The sequence below is a fragment of the Strigops habroptila genome, chromosome 12 (assembly GCF_004027225.2).
Source record: "Strigops habroptila isolate Jane chromosome 12, bStrHab1.2.pri, whole genome shotgun sequence".
Taxonomy (NCBI): domain Eukaryota; kingdom Metazoa; phylum Chordata; class Aves; order Psittaciformes; family Psittacidae; genus Strigops; species Strigops habroptila.
The window spans coordinates 352,240-375,003 of NC_044288.2; the positions used below are offsets into that span (position 1 = coordinate 352,240).

At 59.2% G+C, this 22,764-nt stretch overlaps 3 protein-coding genes and 1 long non-coding RNA gene across 18 annotated transcripts; 2 read left to right on the forward strand and 2 right to left on the reverse strand.

Annotated features, from left to right (window-relative positions):
• Positions 1 to 2,869: 2,869 nt before the first annotated feature.
• LOC115615514 lies at positions 2,870 to 3,436 on the reverse strand. Its single transcript, XR_003994075.1, has 2 exons — positions 3,222 to 3,436; positions 2,870 to 3,144 (listed from the first exon to the last, which is right to left on the reverse strand). It is a non-coding gene; the product is annotated as an uncharacterized LOC115615514 (long non-coding RNA).
• Positions 3,437 to 3,478: 42 nt separating this feature from the next.
• On the forward strand, positions 3,479 to 10,136 carry TMEM222 (transmembrane protein 222). The gene is made up of 6 exons (XM_030503686.1): positions 3,479 to 3,635; positions 4,733 to 4,817; positions 5,425 to 5,456; positions 6,479 to 6,575; positions 6,738 to 6,868; positions 7,450 to 10,136. The coding sequence occupies exons 1-6, from the start codon at positions 3,514 to 3,516 to the stop codon at positions 7,535 to 7,537; spliced, it is 555 nt and encodes a 184-aa protein (XP_030359546.1). The 5' UTR covers positions 3,479 to 3,513; the 3' UTR covers positions 7,538 to 10,136.
• Positions 10,137 to 11,609: 1,473 nt separating this feature from the next.
• SYTL1 (synaptotagmin like 1) lies at positions 11,610 to 16,491 on the forward strand. 8 transcript variants are annotated; one of them, XM_030504245.1, is made up of 15 exons: positions 11,610 to 11,727; positions 12,766 to 13,047; positions 13,328 to 13,476; positions 13,553 to 13,652; positions 13,910 to 13,946; positions 14,176 to 14,269; positions 14,468 to 14,562; positions 14,772 to 14,888; positions 14,977 to 15,143; positions 15,221 to 15,323; positions 15,401 to 15,562; positions 15,631 to 15,709; positions 15,780 to 15,879; positions 15,956 to 16,161; positions 16,230 to 16,491. In XM_030504245.1, the coding sequence occupies exons 2-15, from the start codon at positions 12,815 to 12,817 to the stop codon at positions 16,367 to 16,369; spliced, it is 1,782 nt and encodes a 593-aa protein (XP_030360105.1). In that variant the 5' UTR covers positions 11,610 to 11,727; positions 12,766 to 12,814; the 3' UTR covers positions 16,370 to 16,491. The 8 variants fall into 8 exon arrangements, with proteins under 8 accessions (XP_030360105.1, XP_030360107.1, XP_030360106.1 ...); XM_030504247.1 differs by having other exon boundaries at positions 14,820 to 14,888; XM_030504246.1 differs by having other exon boundaries at positions 13,559 to 13,652.
• A 1,160-nt stretch (positions 16,492 to 17,651) lies between these two features.
• CD164L2 (CD164 molecule like 2) lies at positions 17,652 to 22,544 on the reverse strand. Of its 8 annotated transcripts, none has more exons than XM_030504256.1 (6): positions 22,142 to 22,537; positions 20,677 to 20,781; positions 20,222 to 20,299; positions 19,994 to 20,062; positions 19,197 to 19,362; positions 17,652 to 18,810 (listed from the first exon to the last, which is right to left on the reverse strand). In XM_030504256.1, exons 1-6 carry the CDS (start codon positions 22,452 to 22,454, stop codon positions 18,795 to 18,797), a joined length of 747 nt encoding a protein of 248 aa, XP_030360116.1. In that variant the 5' UTR covers positions 22,455 to 22,537; the 3' UTR covers positions 17,652 to 18,794. The 8 variants fall into 8 exon arrangements, with proteins under 8 accessions (XP_030360116.1, XP_030360118.1, XP_030360115.1 ...); XM_030504258.1 differs by having other exon boundaries at positions 17,652 to 18,089; positions 22,142 to 22,532; XM_030504255.1 differs by having other exon boundaries at positions 19,994 to 20,065; positions 22,142 to 22,528.
• Between the last annotated feature and the right edge of the window lie 220 nt (positions 22,545 to 22,764).

Genomic DNA, 22,764 nt, shown 5'->3' on the forward strand with positions numbered 1-22,764 from the left:
GCTCTGCTTGTAACAAAGCAATGTGCATCCACAGCTGGAATTGGCAATCAGCTAATTGGGTCAGCTCTTGGCCTGAATGATTGGACAAAGAGGAAGTGGGGAAGGGGAAGCTGAGTGCTTCATTTGTGGGTGGAAATGGGTAGAAGGACCCAGCAAATGAGTTTGGTTTGTAATTTAGGTAAAGGAATTGGGTTGCAGAGGGTGAGGAGTGACATACTGGGATGTGGGAAGAGGAGCAGTCCCAGCCCTGCCAATGAGTTCACTTTTCTCTGATGTAACACTTCCCAGTGCCAGGAACAAGTCTGCAAAGGGCTCGAGATGGCTCCTGTCTGAGCAAAATGGGAGCAGGATGTCGGAAAGCTGCCTGCTGCTGTTGCAGTGAGGAATTCAGGCCTCTGCCTGTTATGCTCCTTGAAGCTCATTCTGGCCTTGCTGCTGCAGGAGGTGAGGCTGATCAGGACCCCCTCTGGGGCCAGCAAGGAGAGAAGATGGGCCTTTAGCAGCATTTGGTAGCTGAGAAATCCTTGTGACCTGCACTTGGCTCTTTGAGCTCTTCCACTTTGTCCCCGAGAAACTGGTGGCTTTTCCTTTAAACAGAGAAGTTACCTTATGGATGGGCTGTGTCGGTTGGAGCAGGAGAGAAAAGGAGACGCAGCTTTCAAGTGACAGGGAAGCAGCAAAGACCTGCAGGTTAAAGCTGAGGGCTGTGATGGTTTAGGGGCATGCTTTTGGGGTGGGCGGCTGAGCCTGCGTCTGTTCCTGCGCTGGTGAGGAGCACCACCATCAATACAGATGAGAGTGACGTTCCTGGTTCCTGCTGAGCAATTTGAGGCTGTCAGATTGCAGCAGGCACAGACCACAGGAGGGGAACACCACCACCGCAAAGCAACCCACCCCAGCATCACCTCCAGGGCGGGGGAAGGATGCCTTGGTGTCCTCCATCAGCCTGTGCCTCGGTGGTGACATCCTCAATAGGCTCCTGCACAGTGGTGCCTGCTGCTGCCTCGGCTGTCAATGTCAGAAGGGGGAGGGGATCTCTTCCTTGAGTGGTTTGGTTCTGGCAGTCCCTGCAATGTTTGAGCTGTCACAACAGGGAAGGTTCCCAAGGAAGCCGCTCTCTGAACAAGAGCTGGCTGGGTGCCTGCTGCTTTCAGGCTCTGCGATGAGCCGGGGTGGGAAGGGGAGGTAACTGCATCCCCCGGCAGGCTGAGCTCCAGCTACAGCCATGGTGGTGGTGGGCTTGCACAGACCCAGACTGGTGCTTGGTCTGGGCAGGGGTGGATGGGCTCTCCTCTCGGAAAGACTCTGGGATGCTCCGGTGTGCTGGCACCTGCAGTGAGCAGTCAGACGTCCTCTGTGTCCTGAGGATGCTTTGGCCCGACAGGAGGTAGAGCCGTGTCCTTGCAGACAACGGTGGCAAGTTGCTGGCAGAAGTGGGAGTGAAACCTTTTGTTTCTCACATGAGAGATTGCAGAAGCAATGATGGCAGCATTCCTACTCCCTCCATCGATCCAGCATTGTCGGCAGGCAGGAGAGCTGCAATCAAAAGCCCGACCTTTCATTTTATGCATGGAGAACTTCTTACCTGCTCTCCCCTCCCTGTCATGTCCACTCCCCCACCACCCCCCTGCAGTTTCTTTCCCAACTGCAGCTATTTTTCCCTGCTGACTTCAGGTGTTTTGTATTCTGCTTAGATCAATAGGCACAGAACAGCAGTAGCTTCCCAGTTGTCACTAGGAAGACCCTGCTGTCAGCTACAGCTCACCCCTTTTCTGCCAGTGCAGTGCTGGGGATGGAAAGCCCTTCTGCTCACCTGACAAACACCAAGCTGCGCAGTACGGGGGTGCTGCGTTGATTTGTAGTATTACTATTAGTATGATTTCCTTTAATTCCAGCCTGAGGAAGTGTTCTTCCCTTGCTCCAGCAGCTGCCTTTGCCTTCCTGCCCTTGGTTGAGGAGGGAGTAAGCTGAACTGCCCCTGTCCATTCAGTGAGGCTGCGCTGCAGGGAGACGTGTCCTGCCATGGCTGTTGGCATTGTCCTTGCGCCGTGGCTTTGCCAAGGGAGCTGGTCCCTGGTGATATGCTGCTTAGCAGCCTCTGAAACACAAGCAAGAAGAGCAAATCCATTGCCTAATCCAAGGACTGTGCCAGGCCCACACTGGCCCCTGTTCATGGGGTTTTTAACAATCTCTGATATTTATGTTAGCCCCAAGCAAATCAGTGCAAGGATTTTTCTTCATCGAACAGAAGGTGTTCACTTGAAACACATACAACTTGTGTGTGCATCTTCCACCCAAGTGCCAAAATGGGAAGCGTCTGTTAGGAACGAAAGCACTGGGCATTGTGCTCGAGGGCGTCTGCCTTTCCTCAGCTTTCTCTCCTTTGGAACTGGACTGGTTTGTGCATTCCCTCACCCTCCCATTCCGAGGAGCACAATCTCAGGCTCTTGATCGACTCTTGGTGCAGTGACAGGTCCTGCTGAGATGATGCCCACGCTACAGCTGGACCTGGGGCACTCATGGCTCTGCTTCCACTTGGCAGCTCCTCCTCTCGGAAGGGCTGTCCTAAAATGTGGGCTAGGCTAGGAAATAATGTGGGATGTTAGAGAGGAATCGTAGTCTCCAGTGCATTACTAAGCTAGTTGTGTTGAAGCCTGAGTACTCATACAACATACATAGTGTGTATTGAGGGTGAGTAAGCCACCTCTAGTTGGCCAGCCCTTCCTACTGCCATTCCAGCCGCTCCACAGTGGCATCCCCTCGGAGACTTTCAAGCTGGAAGCTTCACTAGTCTAAACTGCAGTTTCAGAACAGCGAATGCATTGATAAATGGGGAAGGGTGGACTTGGTTTAATTGAGCAAAGGCAGGTACTGGAAAGCAGAGAGAAGTCTTTAATGAAGGAGCCACGTAGGAGGAGAACCTGGCCATGTGCAGGAACCAGCCAAGCCTTTGATGAGCAGAACTCCTTGGCTTGGTGCTGTGTAACACCACAAACAGGGCTGGAGAGGGGCACTGCAGCTCCAGGGCTCTGTGTGAGGAGGGCATGAGCCAAGGGAAGCACGAAAGGAGATGATGAGCAGAGCAGGGACCGTCCTCCCTCTTCTTCCCTCTCCTGGAGCACGTTGTCCCTGGTGGGTGTAAACCTGGAACAAACCTATTTCTCCTTCAGCTCCTTGTGAAGTTCGAATTCAACTAATAAAGCAATTGTTATTTTCCTAACCCGCTTCTCCAGTTGTAAATGCCGTTCCTGCCCTTTGCAGCCCCCGCACCGCTGAAGGGGTTTATCTCCTTCCTCCACCCGCTTTGGCTCCATGGAGGGCAGAGCTCCGTGGTGGACCCGCACCGGCCGCACCGCGGGGCGGGGGGGGGGTCCCCGGGCCCGAGCCCGGTGCTGCCCCCCCCAACAACCGGGCAGCAGCCCCGAGCGCACTTCCTGGTTACGGGCCGTGCCCGGCAGCGAGCGCGGTCTCCAGGAAGTGACGGGCCGCGGCGGGCAGGGCCGTGCCCCGGGGATGGCGGAAGCGGAGGCCAAGATGAAGCAGTTTGGCGGCGGCGGCGGCGGCGGGGCCGGGCTGGAGGCGGAGCGCGGCCGCTTCCCGTACTGCGTGGTGTGGACCCCGATCCCCGTCCTCACGTGAGTGCGGGGCCGGGCCCGTCACCGGCGTGACCAGGGGCGCGGGTGGGGAGCGCTGCGGGGAGCGGGAGCGAGCAGGGGTTCGGCTGCGGGGCTCTGGGACCATCCCTGTGCCTTGAGGGGAATCTCCGCGCTTCACTCGTAACGGGCTGGGAGGCGATTTGCCTTGTCAAGCTCCAAGAGAACTTCCCAGTTTTCCTCTGGTTGTGGGATAAATCAAGAGGTGTAGAATGTGGCTTTGGGAACGAGGAGGCTCGAGTTTGTCCTTGCTCTTCCCCTGCGGTGCCAATGAGGTGATGGTGTTTGCTGAGCCAGAGCAGAAAGGCAGGTACAAGACGTGGTGTGTGGGTGCCAAGGTTGGGAATGGCACTGTTAAAACCTCCGTGTGAGGGGAAGCTGCAGCTCCCCTGTTGCTGTGTCCCATCCGGCACCAAACCAGCTTTGGTTTTGCCTCTTTCCAGTGGCTTAAAATTCCCACCTTGATTCTCTTTTCAAAAGCCTTTTTCCTTCTTATTTCTTACTGGGACTACTGAAGAGAGCTGTCCTGCTTCATGTGGTATCATATTTGTGGGTTCATTCCCTGACGGAATAGTGGCATCTTCTTCTTGATTTGGCTTTACAGCAGGAATGTCAGTGGTATTAATTTCCTTAGACTCAATAATAGCTCCGTTTTCTCCCTCTGACACTTCCTGGCATCCTTGGAGACTTGAAAGACAGTGTTGAGAGGAGAATTAGAAGGAAGAAGTGTCCCCTCTGAAGGTGACAGTGCTGTGACAGTGCTGTGACAGCGTTATATCCAGCCATACCTTCTGGCCAGTAAACCCTTGTGCAGGTGGGGAGGAGAAAGTCTTTGAGCCAACGATATTGTTTAGGGGACGGACTGCTCTTCCTGGAGCCAGGGCCCCTGCTTTCTGCCTGGGGTGCTTACATCTAGTTTGCTGTACGAGCTCTCAGCCATGTATAAGGCTTTAACTGTTCCTGTCTGTCCCATGCCATGCAGTTGGTTGCTCCAGCAGGCTCCTGGCAGCATGTTGCTTGCCCTCAGTGTGATCAGGGGGCACATACCTCACGTGATGGTTGGTTTGTTGTCTCCGTAGATGGCTCTTCCCGATCATCGGTCACATGGGGATCTGCACATCGACCGGAGTCATTCGGGACTTCGCGGGGCCGTACTTTGTCTCAGTGAGTAGATGATGGATACTCAGTGAGTAAATGATGGATGCAGGTGCTCAAGCAGAAGCTCTGCTTGGTCAGCTTCTCACCTTCACTGGTGTAATTACAGTAATGTGAGGAGGACAGGCATTACAGTAATGCCTTCCAAATTCCTCAGCATAGTAACAATCATGCTGCTTAGCATCAGGTATGTGCTAATCCTCTAAACTGCTTTATAGTCCAGTGGATTTTAAAAGTAAGGCTGTAGTTCAGTGGATTTTAAAAGTAAGGGAGTTTTAATTTGGGATAATTAATACTCTGAATAGATTGGGACATTTAACAAAGTATTAAGAGTTGAAAACAAGGACAAGTTAGGGAACAGTACTTCTACCGTATAGCTGGATGGTGTGACCATGTATAGAGTATAAATATACTCATGCCCACAACAGAAGTATGAAAAAAATTCAAACCTAAATCCAGACACAGGAATAAGAGACTGCTGAGGCAACGTGACAGCTTCATCACTAAGTGGTGGTGGGCCGGGACATGGGCTCATGACAAGCCTCTTCCAGCAAGAGGCATGTCATGAATCTTGTGCTGGCTTCTATCCTCTTGAGACAGCTTTCCTCTTTTCTAGGAAGACAACATGGCATTTGGGAAGCCAGTGAAGTAAGTGCCCTGTTAGTTCTTATTAAACTAACCAAGTAACCAGCAGAAGTCCTTTAATTCATGGTATAATATTGCTTTCCTTGTTGTTCAGATGCCCTAATTCAAGTGGATGGCTGCTGTGTCTCTGCTTTTCAAGACAACACAGTAAATGAAATCTGTTTAGAGGTGTGACAGCAATGTAATAGTGTTAATAATAAGAGCTGTGTGGAGCCTTTATTAAGGAAAAGGAAGCAAAAGGTTAACACATGTTAAGATAGTGTTAACAACAAGTGCTCCAAGTAAATCCTGCCTGCACTGTGCTAATAAACTCATCACTCACATCCCATTAATGGTTTTTGGGTGGAGGAGGAGAGGTGCCTGGGTTTTGTGTGTCTGTCAGAGCAGGCTTATGCTTTGAATGGCCAGAAGGTTTCCTGTCCTGGGACATGAAAGCAGCGCAGAGCTTTGTCTGTGCCCCAGAGCTCTGCATGTTCTCTCTTGGCTACAAAGATGCTCCAAGGGCTTGGAGCCAGGCTGAGAGAGCTGGGTTGGTTCAGCCTGGATAAGAGAAGGCTCCTTAAGTGGAGACCTTAGAGCAGCTCCAGTGCCTAAAGGGGCTCCAGGAAACCTGGAGAGGGGCTTTGGACCAGGGCCTGTAGGGGCAGGCCAAGGGGAATGGCTTTAATCTGCCAGAGGGGAGATTGAGATGAGCTCTGAGGCAGAAGCTCTTCCCTGTGAGGGTGCTGAGGCGCTGGCACAGGGTGCCCAGAGAAGCTGTGGCTGCCCCATCCCTGGCAGTGTTCAAGGCCAGGTTGGACACAGGGGCTTGGAGCAACCTGCTCTAGTGGAAGGTGTCCCTGCCCGTGGCAGGGGTTGGAGCGGGATGAGCTTTAGGGTCCCTTCCAACCCAGAGCAGGCTGGGATTCTATGACTCTCGAGGCCGTGGATTTCTCTAAGTCCATTAAGCATCTTCCTGCTGCGAAGAACAGGAAGTCGTGAAGGTGCAGCAGCAATGCTAAAGGGATCTCTTTTCATCCTTCTAGGTACTGGAAACTGGATCCCAGCAAAGTGTACTCCACCGGATCCAATGCTTGGGACACAGCTGTACACGATGCCTCAGAGGAGTACAAGCACCGAATGGTATGGCACCAGTGATGGTGTCCTGGCTGTGTGTGAGGAATATCTCCCCAGGGTTCAGGTCCTTGCTGCAGGAGTGGGACCTGTGGCTCTGTACGGGCACAGGGTGCGGAAGTGGGAAGCCTCAACAGGATTTCTAATGCTGTGCCCCTTTCTCTGTTCCAGCACAATCTCTGTTGTGATAACTGCCATTCTCATGTAGCTCTGGCCTTAAACTTGATGAGATATGATAACAGCACCTCCTGGAACATGGTGAAACTCTGCTTCTTCTCCCTGCTCTATGGGAAGTATGTGAGGTGAGTTGAGGAGAAGCCTAGATTCAGCAATCAAAGGAGTTGTTTCTTTCCTTCTTCCCAGCCCTCTAAAGCTTCAGCCTGTCCTGTGGAGAAGGGAGAGCCATCTCTCCCCCACAACATGTGGGGGGGGTGTCGCTGGTAGGTGAGACTGTCACTGCCTGCTGCCTGTTCTTAGGAGGAGAACCAAGAGTGCTTGCTGGGTTGCACCAGATGCTGCTCCCAAAATACTGTATCTGGGAGCTAATTTATGGTGCTTGGAATTTGGGAAATGCTGGCTAAAGCAAATCTCACCCTTGTGTTGTCTTTTGGCTGGGGTAGATCAGAACATAAGGTCACAGAATGGCTTGTCTCCAAGGATTACTGGTTTCTCTTCCCTGTTGTCTTGGTTAAATACAGCAGCAGTCTGCAGAATGAGGGCTGTGGTAACAGAGTTTCATTTTTGGTGCTCTCCTGTCACCACTCCTTTCTGTGCAGGTTTGAAAGGTGTTAGTCTTTGACCTGAATTGAAGCTGGAAGCTCCCTTTTGTGTTTCTCTGCTGATTTCCCATGTTTAAACCCTTCCTCTCTTTCCTGTTTTGCAGCATAGGGGGATTTGTGAAGACCTGGCTGCCCTTTGTCCTCTTCTTGGGGGTGATCATGACCATTGTTCTCACACTTCATTTGCGGTGATGGCAGCTCTGAAATCCCCATTCCATGGGCACCCAAAGGAAGAGACTGTGACTGATCCAGCAAGGTGGAGGCATGGCACTCTGGGAGGTGTTTTCCAGGGAAGGTGGCAACTCCACTCCATTGTGACAGCTCCTCTTGAAGCTTCTTTTCCTTCTGTTTTTGTTCTGTTGGTGGCATCTCCCAGCAGCAGGGCTCCCAAAGCTGCCTGCTCTCTCCCTTGCTGCAGTCTGGTAGGTAGGAATGCAGTCAGGAGAGGAGAGGGAGGTGTGGACACCTTCCTTTCATCATCACATAAAGCCACCAGGCAAACCCTGCCTCCTGGTTCAGGAGCACAAGCAGATACACCTTGTAAGGTTCTCTCTGATCACCTGGTTGCTTCCTCTTGGCAGAAGTCATCAGATGCTTCCTCAGCTCTCCTCAGTCTCCGCGAAGGAGCCGTAGTTTCCCTGTTGCACGACTCTCCTGTAGCACATGTTTCCAAGTGGAGGTATGGGGTTCCTCCTGGGGATGTCGGGTGCCACAGCACCCTATTGATGACAGGAAGGTGTTGATGCTCCTCTGAGGAGGTGCACAGAGGAACGCTCTGTGGCAGGGCGAATTCATCCTGTCCTGCTGGGGAGCCCAGAAGGGCAGGAAAGTCCATCCACCAGCTTGGGTATGGCTCAGGGCAGTCTGCACACTTCCAATAGCCTCTTACAGAGCTGGGAGTCTACTGTTGAATCCCTTTTAGCTTGTGCCAGAGAACATAGAACTTCCCTGCTTCTCCCTGTGCTTTGAATACCTCAGATTGTCGTTACACTTCTCATGAGCCACTTCCCTTTCCTTTGCTGCCCTGTCCTTTGTGTGTTGCAGCATAACCTGAGCCTGCAGAGGTGGCTGGAGCAGCAGGTACGTGTCTCTGGAAGGCTTAGTGTAGGGCTTTGAAAGCATCGTGAGACCTGGGGCCATCAGAGGCAACTGGAAGATGCCCATGTTCTGGTTGGATTCTGCAGCATTAAACTGGGGCCCTGGCTTGCTTGTGGCTGGTTCCGGGATAGTGCACAAGGTCTGTTGACTTCCTTGGTGTGCTTTGAAGAGCACACCTGGGATATGAGTGCTTTGCTGGACTGGCTTTGGTGTGAGAGATGCTGCTCTGGCAGCATCAAGGAGCTGATGGCCCTTCTAAGCCCTGGATGGAGCAGGACAGGTAGTAGGGAGGTAGCTCCAGGTCAGTCTGTGCTGGTGTTCTGGCCTGAGGGTGCTGTTTTTTCTGTGGGGCTCTGAGCCAGGCAACCCGTTACAGAAGTGTGGGTAAAGGGTGATGTGCAGTTGAGCAGAGCCCCCTGACCGCACAGGGAGGAAAACAGCTTTCCCAACTCCTCCAGCCCTATGGGAGGGCTGGGGACTCCTCTTGGACTTCTCCATCTCTGCATTTCCTCCTTTTCCTCAGTCACCTTCAAATGCCCCCTTCTCAGCATCCCGTTGTCTGTCACCTGGTACTGGCTGTTGTGGGGTGGGTGAAGATGTGCAGACCTCGCTGCCCTTCCCCATGGACCTGGAACTAAAGCAGTGGTTGGTGCCTGCTCTGTGCAGTCATTCCAAGCCTGTGTGGAGAGCAAGCCGGAGGGCACTGCGCCTGGGACTGATGAGAAAGCCAAGCTCTTGATCAAAGAGAACCTTATGATGAAAGGATGGTGTCTGATGGTGTCTCCCCAGCTACCCTGCCTTGCCGTCTGGCTGAAGCACCCCAGGACAAGCCAGTTGAACAGGAGGGATTAGTCCTTTGCCTCTGCTCTTAATGTAAGTCTGATTCCTCAGAGTGACCTGCCAAGGATGTGCTCAGAGTCCCTGGCCGCAGGGCTGAAGCCAGCCTGTCTTACACAGTAGCAATAACCTCGAGACTCTCAGGCCTGTGTCACACGTTGGGTCAGTGTGTTATCAATACGAGCATTGCCAAAGCTGAGACCTGGAGCTGTCAGGGGAGGCCGGGAGCGGGCTGCTGCCACACTCCCTGCTCCTGGGGCTTCCAAAGCCACGTTCAGTGCCATTCCCCACATACTCCTTTGCTCCTCATGCTTTAACCAGAGCTGGGTTTCCAATGGAGACTCCTTGAGCAGCAGGAGATGGGCTCGGAGTGGGGTGGAGGCTGCTGGGGAGGAAGGCAGCGCTTCACCCACGTCCTGGCTCCACAGCCAACCCGCTTCCACCAGTGGAAATGGAAGGAATGGCATCCAAAGGGAAGCTCAAATCCCAAACCTGAGGTATCACAAAGCCTTTGGGCTGGTTGGATTCTTGGTCTTCCTGCCACTGTGGTTGTGTGGGGAGTGTGACGCTTCCTTGCATAAGGAACATCCTCTCCTTGCAGCTCCCTTCATCTCACCACTGGCTCCTGCAGTGCCCCCTTGCACAAGCCACATTAAAGCTTCACCCTGTCCTTCACCTTCCCTCTGCACGTGGCTGTGGTGCAGAGCTCCGGTGCTGCCGTTGCTCCCTGGTCAGGCTCCCTGTTCCTCGTTCTCCTGCTCTCTGCGGGGCGCTGGGTCTCTCTGTCAGTATTTAAAGTGCTTCTGTGCTTTCAGCATCCTGAGGGGGGGAAATAAACTTGGTTCTGTGATGTCTCCAAGTGCTTCCAAGACTCTTTCCTCCTCCTAGCACTCAGCCAGGAGTGGGGTTGATGTTCCCCCTTTGCCAAGGAATGCCCCAAGGAATGGGGTTTGGCTACGGGAGGAACCCGAGTGCCGCAGTGCAGGAAGCACTGCAGGCTTTAATGCCAGGCTCTTGAAGCCAGGGATGTGCCACTGTGGTTGGGTTGGGAGGAGCAGGGACTCTGCACTGGCCTCCCTATTCCTTCCCTGCCAGCACAGGAGCAGGAGCCAAGTGAGATGTGCAGATCCATCCCTGTGTTCCCCTCTCCCGGCAGGATACCACTGCCTAGCCTGGGAGCAAGGGAGCTGGGCCTTGCAGCATTGCATTGATTGCTGATGCCGCAGCCAGGTTTCTGTTCCATCCCATACCCAGAGGCCAAAGCTGTGCAGAGCGGGAAGAGCAGCTGGGAATGAGGTTGTGGGTAAGGCTCAGGGATGGAACGGAGCAGCCATGTCACAAACACCACCTGGATCCTCTCCTGCTCAGACCCTCCATCCATCCAAACCACGCTGCAGCTGTGGGTTACGTGGAAGCAGCCAGGCTGAATGTGCTGAGATAGACGCTTGTCACCCGGTTGTGGCCTTAGGCTGGGCCATGTGATTCTGCTCCTCACTCCCTCTCCTACAGTACAGCCCACGACACTGCTGGGAGCCAGGGAGGAGGCCGGGAAGCGGGATCCATCCCAACCTGCCAGCGGGGAACCGAAGCATCAGTATGATGATGCCTTGTGCCCTCCACCTGCGATGGTGCCGCGTGATCAACCCACCCTGCTGCTGTGGGGTGGGGCTGCTTCAGCGTGGGGAGCGGTTCTGGGGGGCCCATGGGGACGGGGACCAACCACCCCATCACTGGCCTGGAGCTGCCTTTGACGTGAGGTCACTCTGCTGCCAAGGGGCCCCATTGCTGATCCCAACATTGGAGCTCTTGATGCCCACGTCCTCCCAGCGATGCCTCACACACGGTCCCCACCAGGGCCAGAGGTGGGGGTGCCACAAGGTCCTGCTCTGCTGTGGGGGCTGCAAGAAAGAGACCCTGGGGGTACCCATGGGATAGGGTACGTGTACCTGGGGGTACCCATGGGATATGGGATGTGGAGCTGGGGGTACCCATGGGAGAGGGGATGTGGGGCTGGGGGTACCCATGGGACAGCCCAGTTCAGCCCAATTCAGCCCATTCAGCCCAGTGCAGCCCAGTCCAGCCACGAGGGTGGGCTGCAGGGGCCCTGGTTGCTGGGAGGAAGGAGGGGGGTGCAGGGTTTGGAGTGGGGAGTCCAGGGGGGCTCAGCCTGGGTGTATTTGGGGTTTCACCCCCGCCATGGTCCATCCCCCCCCCCATCGCAGCACGCTGTTGCAGAGCAGGACGTGCTCCCCCCGCCTCGTGGCTCACGGGGGAGGTCGGACTGGTTTGACTGGTCTCCCGGGGGGGGGCGGGGGGCCGGATGCAGCACCCTCTGCCGGTGCTCGCGCCTGCACCCACTGTTGGTGCCGCTCAGTTCCGGGGGGGGGAACACCCCCGGGCGGGGCCGGTGACCGGAGACGGGCGGCGGCATCGTCCCAGTGACACCGGTACGTGTGTGTGTGTGTGTCCCGACCCCCCCCAGCCCCGGTGACACCGGTACGTGTGTGTGTGCGTGTCCCGACCCCCCCCCAGCCCCGGAGGCACCGGTACGTGTGTGTGCGTGTGTGTCCCGAACCCCCCAGCCCCGGTGCTGGGTGCTGGGTGCGGGTAGGGATATGGACGGGGTGTTCCTGGAAGGGGACACGGGATGGGGAAGGGGGTCATGGGGAGCACACAGGGATGTGGGGAGTGGGATTGGGGTGTCCTTGGCAGCACAATGGGATGTGGTGGGGCGGAATTGCGGTGTCTCTTGGTGGACACGGACATGGGGGTACTCCTTGGAAGACATGAGCTGGGGTGGGGGACTCCAGTACTCCCCCTATGTCCCTGTAGAAACATCCCAGTTCTTGTCCCCAGGGCTGGTAGAGGGGCACCCATGGGGCTGGGGACCCACAGGGCTCAATAAGGGCACCCGTGGGGCTGGGACAGGACCCTTTGTAGGGCTTGGGCCACTGGTGCCCAAGCCCCATGGTGGCAGTGGGTGCTCACATCTTGGAGGGCGCCCAGGGAGCTGAGGGCTCGGGAGGGTGGAGGGGGGGTGGCAGGACTGATCCTGCCCCAATGCTGCTGCAATATCCTGCCCTCAGCATCTGACGTTGGGCAGCACTTTCCGAACACTGGGGACAGGAAGGGCAGTGGTGAGGCAACAAGAGCCCCTGTGGCCCCCGTGACACCCGTCACCCTGGGAGCTGTCATGAGCTGAGTCCGGTCTCAGCCTGCTTCAGCCTCAGCACCCTTTTGCCACTTGTTGTGGTGCTGTAGCACCTGATGGGACCCGTGGGAAAGCAGCAGGGCCCCAGCAAACACCCTTGGCAAACATGGGCAGGATCCTGGCACGGGGCCTGGCAGCAGGAGGAGCTCTCTGAGCTTTCCCATGGGATTGCGCCTGCTCCTTCTCTTGGCACCCTCGGTTTGTCCCCGATGGGGGTGTTTTGGGGTGCAATGTGAGTGTGTTCATGCTGAGCTCCCACCCCATCTCTTTGCAGAGGGTCAGGATGATTCCCACCCCAAAGCATCCCCAAGGTGTCTCTCCAGATGCTGGCATCACTGGTGCACGCCCGGTGCACTGAGCCCCCCCCATCTCAGCATCCACCCAGGCCAGCACCCTGGGGTGCCCCCCCCGTGGCCCCCATCCCCACCATGACACCGGAGCTGGGTGCTGAGGTGCTGCTGGACCTGAGCTTCCTGACGGAGGAGGAGCACTGTGCCATCGCCGAGGTGCTGCGGCGGGACTGGCTGCTGCGCCGGCGCGAGGAGGGGCGCATCAGGTGAGGGGGGGGTGTCCCCTGCTCTGTGTCACCCTCGGGGACACCACGAGCTCCCCCAAGAGGAGCCAGGCTGGGGTTCCCCTTCCTGGGGATGGAGGCACCCATTCACCCAGGGTGAAGCCACGCGGTGGGTGATGCTGTTGGGGGTCCCAACCCTGCTGGGACAGGGTGGCTGCTGTCCCCAGAACCAGTCCTGGTTGCTCCATCAGGTGATGGGGATGGTGGGGATGGGGTCGATGGCAGCAATGGGGGGGGACCCAACGCCACCCTCTGCCACCAGCGAGCTCCGCAAGTCGGTGTCGGACGCGGCGCGGCTGCGGACCCTCACTGGGGACTGGTTCTGTGATGCCCGCGCCCAGCGCCACCGGCACCATCATCTGGGCTCCGACCTCGTCCGTGCCTCCATCCGGCGCAGGAGGCGGCCCCGAGGTCAGTGTGGGATGGGAGGGGTTGGGGGGACACCGGGGCCCAGGGCTCATCCCGCTGAGGTCCCCAATGTCACCAGGAGCAGGGGAGCCAGAGCGTGTCCCCAGCCTGGAGGCTATCGCCGAGCCACTGGTGGAGGAGAAAGAGGATGAGGATGGTGTGGGGGAGCCAGAGGAGAGGTGAGGGTGAGAGCTCTTACAGGTATCTTGGGCCCTGGGGTGCCTGGGGGGAGCTGGAGGTGGGGAGGTGGGAGCAGAGCCCACGGTGAAGGGGATGGCTCTGGTGTCTGTCCACTGTCCTGGTGTCTGTCTGTCCACCACGCGGGGGGCCTGCTGACCCCTGGGTCTACAAATGGATGTGGGGATGTGGAGAAGGGAGGGGGGCTCGTCAGCCTCATGCCTTGGTGAGAGAAGCTAATTATGGACTCTCCCCACAGGCCCCTCACAGACGTGCAGGCAGCAGCAGCACCCCAGGTTGGTGGCTGGGGGAGGGGGTGCCTGATGCCCTGGTGATGGGCCCAGTCAGTGCCTGAGTCACCCCGATGCCATAGCCCTGGAGCTGCAGCATCACCCCAGGAGGGTGCTGCTGTTGGGATGTCCCATGGGACGTCCCTCAGGGACCCAGAGGGGCTGGATAGAGGGGATCAAAGTGGGGAGAGGAGGGCGCCTGTTGTCACCCTTCCCCCTCTGTGCCATCCCACAGCCCAGCCCCACGGCCCCGGTTCTGGAAGGGACCCCACAGCCCCTGCGGCAGGGTGACATCCTGGAGAGGGAGCAGGGCACTCCGGCCCAGACAGGTACCTGTGGTGGGGGGGTCAGTGCTGCTGAGCTCTAGGGCGGTTGGAGCCCCTCAGTGCTGCTCAACAGCCCCCTACCTCCTCCCAGCCCCACATCATGGCCCCTCCTTTCACTTCCCTCTTGCCAAAAGAAGGGACCCCCTCTCCTGTCCATCCCTGCTGCACCAGGGACCCCCGATCCACACCGCTCCCTTGCAGGTGACACAGTCAATGGGAGCCCCTTGGGCATGTCCAGCACAGAGGAAGATGAGGAGGAGCCCAACTTTGCACGCAATGGCCTTGATGCTGGGCAGGTGGGATGGTGGGGCTGGGGGAGGTGTATGGGGCTGTATAGGTCTGTATGGGGCTGTATAGGTCTGTATGGGGCTGAGGAGGCTGATGGGGGGTGCAAAATCAGCATGGCACAAGCTCTGCCCAAGCTGGGTGCTGGGTGCCCTCAGGAGCCCACACTGAGGATGGGGTGCAGGGGGGGTCCTGACCCCTCTTTGCTCTGCATTCCCAGGGGCTGGGGACCCCCCCGATGGTGTTCCCAGGCCTCATGTCCCCACAGAACAGCCGCGCACCACCGAGCAGCCTCCTGACCACCAGCTCTTCAGTGTCCAGCCTCAGCTCCTCCACGGTACAGGGCTGGAGGCTGGGGGAGGTGTAAGTGTGTGTATGCGGGGGCCACCTTTTCAGCCCGCCTCACCCTGTCCCCCCCCCCGCAGCTCAGCAGCAGCCTGATGAGCCTGTACAGCGAGAGTGAGCTGGGCAGGGTGGCCGTGAGGGGCTGTGTCCAGTTCTCCCTCTGCTACGACCCGGCCAAGAAGGAGCTGCAGGTCCATGTGCTGCGGTGCCGTGAGCTGGCCGAGGCCAAGAAGCAGCGGTCGGACCCGTGAGTGCTCCAGCAGCCCCCAGCAGTGATGCCCATGGTGGTACCTGGTGCATCCTCACCTCATTTCTTGGCTCCAGGTATATCAAGACGTACCTGCTGCCGGATAAGTCCAACCGCAGCAAGCGCAAGACCACGGTGCGAAAGAGGAGCTTGGATCCCATCTTCAATGAGACCCTCAAGGTTTGGGGGTGTCCCTGATTCGAGGGGGGATGGATGGCTGCAGGTGGGTAACCTCACCCTGTCTGTGTCCCATCCAGTACAAACTGGAGAAGAGGGACCTGCAGGGCCGGGCCCTGAACCTCTCAGTGTGGCACCACGACAGCCTGGGCAGGAACCTCTTCCTGGGAGAGGTGGAAATCGCACTGGGCACCTGGGACTGGGACAACACAGGCCCTGAGTGGTTCAGCCTCCAGCCCCGGGTGAGCGCCCAGACCCTCAGCCCAGTACCCCCATCCACAGCCCCCCATAACTCCCCCATCCTCCCCAGATGCCCATCCCCTCAGATGGCCTTGCCAGCCGGGGCAGCCTCAACTTGGCACTGAAGTTCATCCCTGCCGGCTTGGAAGGTGAGAGGTCCCCATGGGTGCTTGGGGCGGTCTGGCATGGCAGGGTACCCCTGACCCCTCTTGCCCGCAGGCGGGGGGCTGCCACCCACAGGCGAGCTGCACATCTGGGTGAAGGACGCTCAGAGCCTCATCCCCCTGCAGAGCGGCTCCGTGGATGCCTTTGTGCAGTGGTAAGGGGATGAAGGCAGCCTTAGGGGGCACTCATTGGTGCTGGGGTGTGTGTCCCTCACCCTGCTGTCACTCCAGCTATGTGCTGCCAGATGACTCCAAGGCGAGTCGGCAGAAGACGCGGGTGGTGAAGCGGAGCCTCAACCCTCTCTTTAACCACACCATGGTGTACGACGGCTTCCAAGCCAAGGACCTGGCTGAGGCGTGTGCTGAGTTCACCCTTTGGCACCATGAAGCCTTTTCCAAGCGCCAGCTTGGTGGCATCCGGCTCAGCCTGGGCACTGGTGAGTGGGGAGAAGCTCTGGGTGCCCCCCATGCCGCAGCAGGGGGTGACACAGTGTTCTCTCCACAGGGAGCAGCTATGGGCTACCGGTGGGCTGGATGGACTCAACAGCAGAGGAGCGGGGGGTGTGGGGCCGCCTGCTCCAGCAGCCCGGGCAGTGGGTCGAAGCTCTCCTACCCCTCCGGACCAACCTTGTCCCCCGGGCATAGGCTCCAGCCCCCCAGGGACTGCGGGACTCGGGGGGCAGGGACAGGGCTGAGCCAGGAGCATCACTGCGCAGGGCTGGGCTCTGTGCCCCATCAGCAACAATGAAGTGGCACCGGAGGGCGCATGTGGTGGCTGTTTATTGCAGTGGGTACCGGACCCTGACTTCTCCCTCCAGTGTGGGGCTGGAGACATCCGCCCCGGGGCCCCACTGCTGCCGGCGTGGGGCTGTCCCCTGCATCACTGCCCTGCCAGCCCCTGTGTCACCCCCGGAATGGTGCTGAGCACCGGGAGAGCTGGTGCCCTGCACTGAGCTGCCCCGCTCCTTACCGGGACACCCAGCACCCGGCTGCCCCGTTCCCCGCCGGGGGCGCTCCCTGCCGGGGCCGGTTCGCTCATCGGGCTCCGCTCTGGGCACCGGCCGCTGCTTCCGCGGCGCTACCGGCTCCTGCTCCCTGACGGCACCGTTTGCAAAGGGCCGGTTGTGAAACTGGAGCGAGGGGAAGGGGAAGCGGTGGGACCAGGGGCATGTCACAGCTGAATAACGGTCCCGAAGCGGGGTGAAGGGCCAGGCAGCACCCCTGTACCCCCATTGCATGTCCCTGGCCAGGGTGAGCAGCTGGGAAGGGTCCCAGGGGTTGGAAGTGGCTGGTGAGACCAGCTGGGAACATGGGAGCTGCACAGGCAGGGCTGTGACCCGTGGTTCTGAAGGGAAGGGCTCGGTGCGTGGTGAGCTGCAGGGGACATGCTGGGACACCACAAGCAGAGGAGGCATTGTGAAGGCAGACAAGTCATGGCACAGGCGGACAAGACACAGCACAGGCAGATAGGCCATGGCACAGGCAGGCAAGCCATTCCAGCACTGTTTCCATGCAGGGCAGGGGATAAGAGGAGGACAAGAAGGAGGAGCAGGGACACCGGGCATCCAGAGACACCGGAACACACAGTCCTGCCTGCCCATGCCTGCTGCTGACCCTGCCTGGCCTCCCTGCATCCTGCCTCCCCATCACCATCCTGGAGCGATGGACCTGAGGAGGGCTGGATGAGGCCACAGAGGTTCCCCCTGAGCCCCACTCCTCCTGCCTGTGCTCATTCAGATGATGCCCTGTTGACCCATTGTCCAGTGTGGCATCACCTCTCCCCAGGCTGGTTCCCCTCCCCTGGTCACTGGGAGGAATGGAGTCACTCAGGACCACCCACCAACATCCCCAGTGCAGGTACAGGTATGGCACCCACTGCTCGAGCTCTGGGAGTGACGATGGGTGACAAGGACACGGACACCAGGAATAGGAGGAAAATCCTTTATTGGGTCTCTGTCCCCTCTGTGCCAGGGTCCCCCTGCTTCCAGCCATGGCCATATGCTCTCTGATGCCCTCAAGGCTTGGATTTAGGGCTGGATGGGACCCCTGCATCTGGCTGCATCCCTCTACCACGTTGGGTGCAACAACCCTGGAGCACCCACTGGGTGACGCGTCCCACCGCGGTGCCCCCCAGGGAGGAGCCAGTTGCATAGTTGTGATGTGGAGCCCTGTGGGGCCCTGTGGCCACACGGGGGGGAGCGTCCTGCAGCGGGCGGGGATGCTGGCAGCAGGCAGAGATGCAGGCAGGGATGCAGGCAGGGATGCAGGCAGGGATGCTGGCAGGGATGCTGGCAGCACCGGCCTCTTCTCTGCCTGCCCCATGGAGGACGAGGGCAGCATCTCCCCAGCCTGATGGCCTCAGATCCTGGTGCAATGGACAAAGAGCAGGTAGCAGAAAGCGCCCGGGAGGCTTTGCCTGGGGTGGGGGATCCAGCCCTTTGCAGCCCCCCAGGGAGTGGGATGCGGGGGGGTATCCAAGTGCGGTGGCAATGCCATGGGGAAGGGCTGGTCCTGCACCTAAGAGTTGGGTGGGAGGAGGGATGGGGGCACTTTCTGTCCCCCCCCAGCTACGGCCCCGCCGGACATGAGACAGACACCACCTCACAGAGTTTAATTGGGGCAGCCCGAGCTACAAGTGTCACCCCACAGCACACAGCACACACCCCCTCCCCAAACAACACACGGGGAGGGGGCAGGGACCCCCCCAAACACCCCCACAGCAAATCAGAGGCACAGCAAAAGCACACAGCAAGACCCCTCTATGGTGAGCCCCATAGCTGAGGGGAGGCAATGGGGAAGGGGATGCCCAGGGTGGGGAGGGGGACACAGATGTGCCAAGGGGCGGTGCATTGGCTCCATCCAGGCGCTCCATATAGGGGGACAAGGGGGGACCCCCCTTTTCCTTCCACCACTAACGACTTCCAGGAAAACAGCAAACCAGTTGGGAAACACCCCTCATGCAAACCAGGAGAGGGGCCACGACACCCCCTGACCCCCCCGGGCCAGGGAAGGGTGAAGCTCTGAGGGTGCAGGGGGGAGCCGCCTTCCCATCGCCACCAGCACCCAGGACCTACTGGTTGTCCTCTCTGGCAGCGTGCAAGGAAAGAGAGATGGGGCACGGCCCCCCCACAGTTAGATGCAGCGAACCCCATGGCACAGGGGTGCACCCCCCCACCTTGGCTCAGCCTCAGAGGGATGGGTCTGGGGTCCCCGCACTTCCTATGGGGCTCGGAGACAGGATGTGGCCAGGCAGCAACACACAGAGGACCCATGGAGGGGACAGACGGGGGAGGACGAGTCCCTCCACCCAAAAATCCCCCCCAGCACAATGGGGATGGGCACAAACAGCCACAGGAGATACCACTCAGGACACGGCCACAGAGCTCCCCCCTCCCCCCCACAGCTGACCCCCACTTTGGGCTTCAAGGGTGGCCATGAGCCATGTGGGACCCCTCCTCCACCCGGGCCTTACAGTGTTTGGTAGGTGCTGTCCTTGGACTTGATGAACTTGATGATGAAGAAGACCACAGCCTGGACACTGAGCACCAGCACGATGCCACCAATGAAGCTGGCTGTGTCGAAGCCAGGAGGGTGGAACTCAGGGCTGCCCGTCAACGGGGGGCTCGTGCTGGTGGTCCCTAGTGGCAGAGGACGACAGGGACGGGGGGTTACGGGTGCTGTTGGCATCCATGGCTCCTGCCAAGGAGAGGGGATTTGGGGTCCACACGGACCCCAGTGGCTTCATGGGGAGGGATGGCTGGATGTTCCCATCAACACATGGATGCTGGGACAGGCTCGGCCCCTTCCCGTGCTGGAGCAGCACATGGGAGAGGAGCCAGCAGCAAAAAGATCCTGGTGGGATCAATAATTCAGAGGGTTCCGGGCTCCGGTTACCCGCTGTAATGAGCCCAACGCTCTCCAGTTCCCACTTCCTGGAAGAGGCTCCTGCTCCATGCCCAGCCCCTGCTCTGGAGATGGCGCTTCCCAGCATGGATGGCAGCAGGGCTGGTTCCTGGGGGGCTGCAGGGTATGACCCCCTGGCCCCATCCTGCCATCGCTGCAGCATTGCTTAGGGCAGAGGCAGGGACAGGGACAGTGCTGTGACGTGGGGACAGTGCTGGTACCTCCAAGGTTGAAGTTCCATGGGTGCAACTCCGACGGTGGCTCAGCTCATACATGGAGGGAAGCAGCTTGTCCCGTGCCACTGGCCACTGCCCCTGGGGCACCCAAACCCCCCACCCCATCCCAGCACCCCCCAGACCCACTCACTTGGTGCATGTGTCGTTGTTGGCTCCTTGTTATGGGACCGTGGAGGCTCTTCAGTAGGGAACTTCAGCGCTGCTGGAGGAAGGAAGAGAGGGAAAAGGGATGTCAGGGAATATCACTACATCCCATTTCTTTGCCCCAGGGGTGCGATCTCATCCCCGCAGCCCTGGCACCCACAGCAACTCCTCTATCCCAAAAGGCTGCTGGATCTGGGGGTGCTGCTGGGGTTACCTCGGCACTGGGTGCTGGTGTTGTAGAGCACACAGGTCTCCCTTGCTGCCACCCCTCTCTGCGCGCAGCTCCCCTTCTCTGCAGGAAGAGGAGTAGGGTTTGCCCAAAGGAACCCACCACTGAGGGTTTGGGATGGCGAGGTCTCATTCCCAGAGGTGGGCACCCATCTGGAGGTCATGTCCCATAGGGAAAAGCCCCATAGAAGGGCTTTATAAACAGCTGTTTCCCCCCATCTCCATCACTTGGTGCTGCTCCATCAGCATATCCATTACCAGCCTTATCCCAAGCCCAGCATTGGGATCCCCTGCTCCCACCAGGATGGGTCAGATGAGATGGACATGGACTATGGGAAGCAGCTGGGACCAGGATGCTGAGCTTCCAGCACAGCCCCACCCCAGCAGTGGGGGCAATGGGAGCCCCTCACTGTCCCCCCCACCCCAATCCAGGCCCCTCACCTGGCTCCTCGGGGGTCCCACAGTGCACCCAGATGCAGCCAGTGCTGTTGTGTGAGGTGGGGCTGCCCGTGCACGTCTCACAGAGCTTCAGCTCACTGCACCCTCCTGCCAAAGCCAGGGGAAGGGGTGAGGGCACGGCCAGCATCTGTCCCCCCGCCAGCTGGGATGGGGCTGGACCCTCTGCTCCGTGGAGGAAGACTTCTTATGGTGCAGCAAGAGGGATGAAAACACCTCTTGCAGCACCGAACCCACTAACAAACTCATCCCAGCAGGATGAAAGTGTATTTGGAGCACCTCTGTAGCGGGAATATCCCGCACCCCACAGCTCCCAGCACCCACGGCCACGCAGGGCTCACCCCATCACCCCAGCGAGGGCCATGAGTCACTTGGGTGCTCTGAGGTGCTCTGCCTTGAGCTCATCATTAATTTACAGCGCTGCCATAGGGAGGCTGCAGTGGGGAGCTGCGCCCGGGCCCTGCCTGCACCTCACTGCATCCCACGCCTGTGCTGGCACCATCCTGGGAATCAGCTGAGATCCATTCCCCACCCTGGACATGATTCCCCCACCCAGGGCTTGCAGGAGGGTGCTCCCCCTTCCCAGGGGGTCTTTTCCATGCTGGAATCAACCCAACCTTGTTTTCGCTGCCCCCCATCCCCTCCATGCAGAGAGTTTCCCACCACACCGCCTCCTTTGGGGTGCACAGCTCCAGCCCCCCACAGCCGTTAGGGCCATGCCTGCTGGTAGAAGAGGCATTTGCCTTCTCCCAGTGCCCCCCCAGCAAAAGCGAAGGGGGTAACCACTGGCATAAGGCACGGAGCGGGATGCTATGGACCCAATGCATGGTGGGGGCACAGGGGTGTGTCCCCCCCCCAGCATTTAGAGCCCTGCCGGGAGCCAATGGGAAAGTGGGACTTTGTTCACGAGGGTTTCAGGCAGGTTTGTAATTGAAGTTATTTTTATCGTGGCAGGCTCAGGAACAGACGTTGGAACCCAACGGTGGCAACTCCCGCTCCTGTCCTCAGGTGTGGGGAGGGAGCGGAACAAACAGGGGGGCAGCCGAGGGCATCCCTGTCCCTGGGGTGCGCTGGGACACGTCAGGGTGGAAATGCCTCCCCCGAGCAACGGGAGGATGGAGCGGGGGGGGCAAAACCAACTCCTACCCGGAGTTACCCGCACCCCGGGCAGGCGGGTGCCGGCTCCCAACCCGCTCCCCCACCACGGAACCAGCCACGAACCCCCCCGCACCCCGCTTGTCCCAGGGTAACAGTCCCCCAGCCTGGAGCAGCAGCCTCTGTCCCCCAAACCCGGAACTAACCGAAGGAACGGGGCTCCCCATCGCGGATGGAGAGGGGGGTGTCCCGTGGGGTTGGGGGGCGAGGGCAACAAAAAAGACCCCCCCAAAAAAGTTCAGTTGTCCCAAAGCTGTCACCTCCTCCCGCTGTCCCCACCCCGCCCCGGCCGTACCTGCGCGGGTGGGCGCTGGGCGCTGCGCCCATAGCAGCGCGCACAGCAGCGCGCAGCGCAACGACGAGGCCATGGCCCGGCGCGGCTCAGCCCGGGCCCAGCGGGAGGTGGCGGCTGCGGCGCTCCGGGAGAGCGGAGCGGAGCCGCGGGCAGACGCGCGCCCGAGGGAGGCGGCCCCGGCGAGGAGGGGGGGCGCTGGAAGGGGCGGCCCCGTCCCGCCTCGTCCAGCCCCGCTCCGCCCCGGGAGGCCCGGGCACGGCGGGGGGGGTCCGGGGGTGCATCCCCCGTTATCCTCCCCGTATCCCCATATCATCCCCCCGCCTGCGAGCTGCCGTGGCCGTGGGAAAGCCCCGGTCCCGGGGGGGTGCTGCAGCCCCCAGCACGCACTGCACACACTGCACTGGATGCACTGCCCTCACTGCACACTGTGTGCACTGCCCTCACTGCACGTGGTGTGCACCCTACACACACTGCACACTGGCTGTGCACTGCACTGTGTGCACTGCACTCACTGCACACCCCGTGCATACTGCACACACGATGGCAGTGACTGAGCACTGCACTCACTGCACGCCCTGCACTCACCACACACTGCCTGTGCACTGCATTCACTGCACATCCTG